We start from the raw sequence: 6,000 nt of genomic DNA, 5'->3' as shown, positions 1-6,000 counted from the left end.
TCAGAGGAGACCTTTACCAAAGGTGAAAAAGTTTGCTTTGTGTAATATTTAAACATCTGGTTTTTCCCAGATACAGCATTACATCTATTTTGTAACTAGCATTTGTACAATGTGTACTTGTATGCAAGCACTTTAAAGTGATGGTGAATGTGCAGTAGTTGAACTTTAAAGTGAGGTTAGAGGCCAAATCTTTCTGCTTAACAAGCCATTCTGAAAGACAGATGCCATTAAATCTATTCCAATTAAGATTCTCATAATAAATTAAAAAATGAAAGCAATTTCTTCTGCCTCCTACTCTTCTAGACTGAGTTCAGAAGAGGCAGCTGTGAATGGGAAATTTCTTTTGAATATGAAGTCCATTACGTGAGTGAGGAGTCAGCTTTGTAATATGTTTCAGGCCACCTGTCCCTTCTGAAAAAAATAATTCAGCGGTAAAGACTGAGCCTGATTCTGCATTCTGTTATGCTGGTTTGATGCCTCTGAAACTCCATCAAAATGGAGTAGAGACCTGAGCCCTTTGGCTTTAGTGTTTTTAACAGCAATATATGCCCAAAATTCAGGATACCCTGTGGAGATGAGTCTGAACATGGGATGAGATGGGTCTGAACATGAGATGGATCTGAGCCATCAGCCTCAATGTGAGTGATCTCAGGCTTGGCTCACATGAGGATCCATCTTGGAAATCTGCAGTTAGGACCTTCTCTAATGCACTCACTGCTAAGCTTTTTGTCAAGCACCCCTCAGTGCTCATTAGCTGAATGCCAGAAGATCAAGTAATGGTTATCTCTTAAGATGACCTTGGGCAGTCCATGGAAGTGTGCTTTGTGAGTCAATCAGTCACAGATGACCCCTCCTGAGGTGAAGAACCTGACTCTCCCACTCCTGTTGCACTTGTAGCTTCCACTGAAGGGGCTGAGGATTAAGCCAAAGGACTTTTGTCTAACTCTAATAACAATCTAAAGCTAGATTTTTATCACAAAGACAAAGTTCATCTCACTGCAATCTAGTCCATGAAAGCTGCACGTTTTTGCACGCCCTCTATATAAGATAAAGAGACGCTGTTGTCACCATTAAAAAGATGCACTTTGCCAAGAGCATGTAAGACATGCACTGTATTGCCATATGCACAGAGTAACTGTACTCTCTCTGATAAGCTATGTGCTAACTACAGGTGCCCGTTGATTGGTAATGGTGCCAGCAAGAGATGTGCTAAATACTTTGCTTATTGGCATTGTTTATTTTGCAGCAGTTTAGAATTCTAAACCTTCCCACATTTTCTTACAGGACGTTTTACTTTCATCAACAAGTCATGCAGTCAACAAGCCACGGGGGTTTGGGGAACATCCTAAACAAGGTGTGCCAAAATGAAACTGCTTCTCAAGCTGATGCTAATAAGGAGCCAACTACAGCAACTAACACACTGAATGATCTTCCAGACCCACTGCAAGAGGTGGAAAAGCACCGTGGAGAAAGTGCAGTAGAAGATGCAGTGGAGAGAATAAAAATGGCAAAGAATGGCAAGGAAAAACAAAGCGATGATTTAGACCGAGCAGGATTTAAATGTAAATTAGAAAGCGAAGAAAAGCCAGCTGTGAAAAAAGAGGCAAGAATGTTAGAGCTTGATAATCAGTTAGCCACCATGCCTCTTCCTCATATTCCTCTGAAAAGCCTAATGGATGTGGAAATAAAGTTGGTCTACGCTGATGAGGAGGATATTACATATGAGTTCATTGGGTCCACGGCATCTACCAGCACACAACCAATGTGTCGAGATGTTGAAAGAGTAGACTCTCTGAGTGCACCTCATCTCAGCCTTCTGCCACAGATTGACAAATGGCTTCAGGTTGCCTTAAAAGATGCCAGTGCTTGCTATAGACAAAAGAAGTATGCAGTAGCAGCAGGGCAGTTCAGAACAGCACTTGAGGTATGAGATTAAAACAGTATAGATTAATGATAGACAATTATGAAACACATGGCTGTGATTGCTCTGAGTGGTTCTGATAACATCATAATGAGCAATGGCCACACAACTCAAGTGTACGTACGGTTTCATCAGAATCTTGAGATGTGATTTCATGTCAAATCTGCAAACGAAGAGATATAAATAAACTATGGGATTTATGAGGCATAACAAATACAACAAAGCTCAAGTGATTTGTGATGTTAACTGAACCCCAATGTACTGCAATATACTGTATGAGGCGGAACAATGACTGCTAGGATAAATCCATTACTCCTTTATCACTTTATTTAATCCTGTATCCCACTGAAAGGAAGAATGTGGTCAGGGCATGAGCCTCTCTAAGACCTGGGTTCAAGTCCATACTTTGCCACAATGTTATCTCAAGCAAGTCATTTACTTGGGGGTAGGTCTACCCAGCATAGTTATTCTGAAATAACAGCCATAATTTCACAATAACTATCCTAGAATCTACACAACACAACCAAATAGTGGTTGGCTTTATTTCAAAATTGGTAAACCTCATTCTGGCTGTGACTGCAGTACCTCTCCCTTTTGGAAGGGGTATGTAAATTATGGCCATTTGAAAATGCAAAAGGTGCCCCGATATGAATATTCAGTGCTTCATTTGCATAATGGCTGCCACCCAGCCCATCCAAAACGCCATGTAGAAGTGCGGCCCTGGGGAAGCTTCCAGAAGGAAGTCCTTCTTCCGGAGGCCACTTCTTCCCAAAAATTTTTGGGAAGAAGGAGCCTCCAGAAGGAGGACTTGCTTTTGGAAGCGCCCCCCTGCTCCCGGGGCCGCGCTTCTACACGGCTTTTTTGAGTCCAGAAGAATGGTCTTCTGAACTCCAAATTATGTGACGTTATCCTAATGAGGTGCGGGGAATTTGCATCCATGCCTCATTAGCATCTTTTGCTCCATGTATTAGCATGCCGCTTCCAAAGAAAGTGGCCTGTGTAGAAACGGCCAAAAGAAATAAGGTCTTGGTTAAGGTTTTCAAGACTGAGATGAATTTGAGTGTCTATTCTCAGTTTTCCACATGGAAGTATCTTTAAAGGAATCTCGTCTTCAGAGGGTGGATGCACTGCATTTTCTGAAAATCAAGTTCACAGAATTAAAGTACCCCAAATTCCTAGTATCAGAGGGGTAGCCGTGTTAGTCTGGATCTGTAATAGCACCGAAGATCCTGTGGCACCTTATAGACTAACAGAAAAGTTTTGAGCATGAGCTTTCGTGAGCAAAGACTCACTTCCCAAATTCCTAGTCACTTTTGAAATCTTGGCCAACCTTGAGAGTGAGGTTGCATAGTTTCCCCCATGCTATGGCAACTTCCTGGATGAATGAAATAAAAGGAGAAATCCCAAGGTTCTGACAAGATTACAGTGAATTCTATGGGAAGAGAAAAATTGTGAAAACTTTAGGACTCCACAGTGTTGCAAAGTTATGCCCAGATTTCTTTGGTGCTGCCAGTCTCAGTTAATTATGTTGAAAATCCCTTCTATTATAACTGTGTAATTCAAACTGTGCCAGGAGAAGTCATGGTTCATAATAATCATATAATGGGCAAGGAATTAGACGTAATCAGATTTTAGTTTCCCCGTTGTGTTTCCGTAATGCTGCTATAAAACTGACATAATCACAAAAAGCACCAGTTTTTTACATCTTTATCTGATTGATCTACAGCCTCTCTCTTGCTCTTGCTCTCTCTCTTTTAAACAATGAAAGATAACAGAAATTGGATTACAATTGCCAGGAACAGGCTATGATAAACTGTTTGCTTGTGTGCAGAATCATCCTTAATGATGGCATCTGTCTCTTTTAATCATTAGTGATTAGCCTGTTACACTTTGTATCACCCGGCAGCCAAAGGCTGCATCAAAAGAAGGGATATTATAACATTTTAAAGGTAATGCCTCCAGAGGTTCAAATGGTTGCCCTATAAAGCTTGAGTGATGGCTGCTATTCTCACAGATAAGGCAAGTCAGCCTTGCCTTTTTTCCCCCCAATAACTAATGTAAAATTTCATCCATAAAGGACTATTAAGGCCTTGGCAGCTAGAAGTCATAGCCAACCAGATGTGAGACTCCAAAGTCAAATTTAGACTTCAAAACAAGTGGTCTGACTTTTAAAATTGCCCAGCATGGAGCAGAAACTCTCTCTCTCTCTCCCTCACTGCTCCCTGAACTTCATTGAGCCATCATCTCGGCCATCATCATTATCAAAGGTCTCAGAGGGGCATCTGTGTTAGTCTGTTTCAGCAAAAACACTCATTCAGCTCATCTCCACTCTGATTTTATTAGTACTGATGTCATACTCTCATCTCTGTATCCCAGTTTTTTCTTCAGCATCTGAAGAAGTGAGTTATATCTCATGAAGTTAATACCCTAACACCCTAATAAATGTGTTAGTCTTTAAACTGCCTTTGCTAGCATTATCAAAAACTCCTTGTTAGCATTATCAAAAACATATTGGTTTCTGCTATGGCTTCATGAACAAGGACAGGAAAATATTGATTCTTCATAGAAGCCATTTAAAAAAGCCAATTATTTGGGGGTTGATGTTTATTGACATAAAGGCTAATCTCATGCTTAGCCCCTCATTTTAGGCCCTGTACTGAGCAAGTTGAGGTGATTGGAAGTTGTAGCTATTTAACCCATCTCTTCCTGTAAACGTCTACAACATTTTTCCATGCTTTATAATTATGGGCAAAAATGTAAGTATATAGCCATCCTGAATCAGATCAGTGGTCCATCTAGCCCAGCATTCTGTCTTCCAGTAATGGTCAATGCCAGAAGTTTCTGAGGGAATGAGCAGAACAGGTCCATTATTGGATGATCCATCTCCTGTTTTCTAGTTCTGGCATCTGGCTGCCAGAGACTTAGGGACACCAAAAGCATGGGGTTATATCTTAGCTAGTGGCTATTGTCAGGCCTAATATCCATGATTTTATGTAATTCTTTTTTTAACCCTGTTATAATTTTGGCCACCATAACATCTCCTGGCAACGAGCTCCACGTTGACACTGTGTTGTGTAAAAATGGGGTTCTTTTAGTTTGTTTTAAACCTGCTCCCTATTATTTTAATTGGCTAGCTACTGGTTCCTGTGTGAAGGACTAAATAACATATCCTTATTTACTGTTTCCACACCATTCAAGATTGTATAGACCCCTATCATATCTTCCCTTAACTGTCTCTTTTCCAAGCTAAAGAATCCTGGTCTTTTTAGTTATGGGGAAGCTGATTTATATCCTTAATCATTTTTTTGCCGTTCTCTATATCTTCTCTATTTCTAATGTATTTTTGAGAAGGGTTTATAAAAGCGGAGGTGAGTATACCATGAATTTACATAGTAAATAACATCTTATTATCTATACCTTACCAATGATTCCTAACAATTATGTTAATTTTTTGATGGCAGCCGCACATTGAGCAGATGTTTGTGGAGAGCTATTCACATTTACTCCAAGGTATCTTTTTTCAGTGATAGCAACAACGATTTAGACCATCGTTTTGTATGTATAGTTGGGAATTAGAATTATGTTTCCCTGTGTGCATTAATTTTTATTTATCAAAATGATATAAGAATGGTCGTACTGGGTCATAGAATCATAGAACACTAGGGCTACGTCTACACGTGCAGCCAACATCGAAATAGCTTATTTCGATGTTGCGACATCGAAATAGGCTATTTCGATGAATAACGTCTACACGTCCTCCAGGGCCGGCAACGTCGATGTTCAACTTCGACGTTGCTCAGCCCAACATCGAAATAGGCACAGCGAGGAAACGTCTACACTTCAAAGTAGCACACATCGAAATAGGGATGCCAGGCACAGCTGCAGACAGGGTCACAGGGCGGACTCAACAGCAAGCCGCTCCCTTAAAGGGCCCCTCCCAGACACAGTTGCACTAAACAACACAAGATACACAGAGCTGACAACTGGTTGCAGACCCTGTGCCTGCAGCATAGATCCCCAGCTGCCGCAGAAGCAGCCAGAAGCCCTGGGCTAAGGGCTGCTGCCCACAGTGACCATAG

The 6,000-nt window shown here is 41.0% G+C and overlaps 1 protein-coding gene across 1 annotated transcript in view; it reads left to right on the top strand.

The window, feature by feature from the left end:
• Positions 1-1,309: 1,309 nt before the first annotated feature.
• SPATA16 (spermatogenesis associated 16) overlaps positions 1,310-6,000 on the top strand; it is a 127,561-nt gene continuing 122,870 nt past the window's right edge. The window contains exon 1 of the mRNA XM_075004443.1: positions 1,310-1,924. Within this exon, the coding sequence (XP_074860544.1) occupies positions 1,310-1,924 (615 nt within the window). The remainder of the gene's footprint in view (positions 1,925-6,000) is intronic.

The sequence above is a fragment of the Carettochelys insculpta genome, chromosome 10 (assembly GCF_033958435.1).
Source record: "Carettochelys insculpta isolate YL-2023 chromosome 10, ASM3395843v1, whole genome shotgun sequence".
Lineage (NCBI taxonomy): Eukaryota > Metazoa > Chordata > Testudines > Carettochelyidae > Carettochelys > Carettochelys insculpta.
Note: the sequence above shows the minus strand (reverse complement) of the source record. Positions and strands in the feature narration are given on the sequence as shown.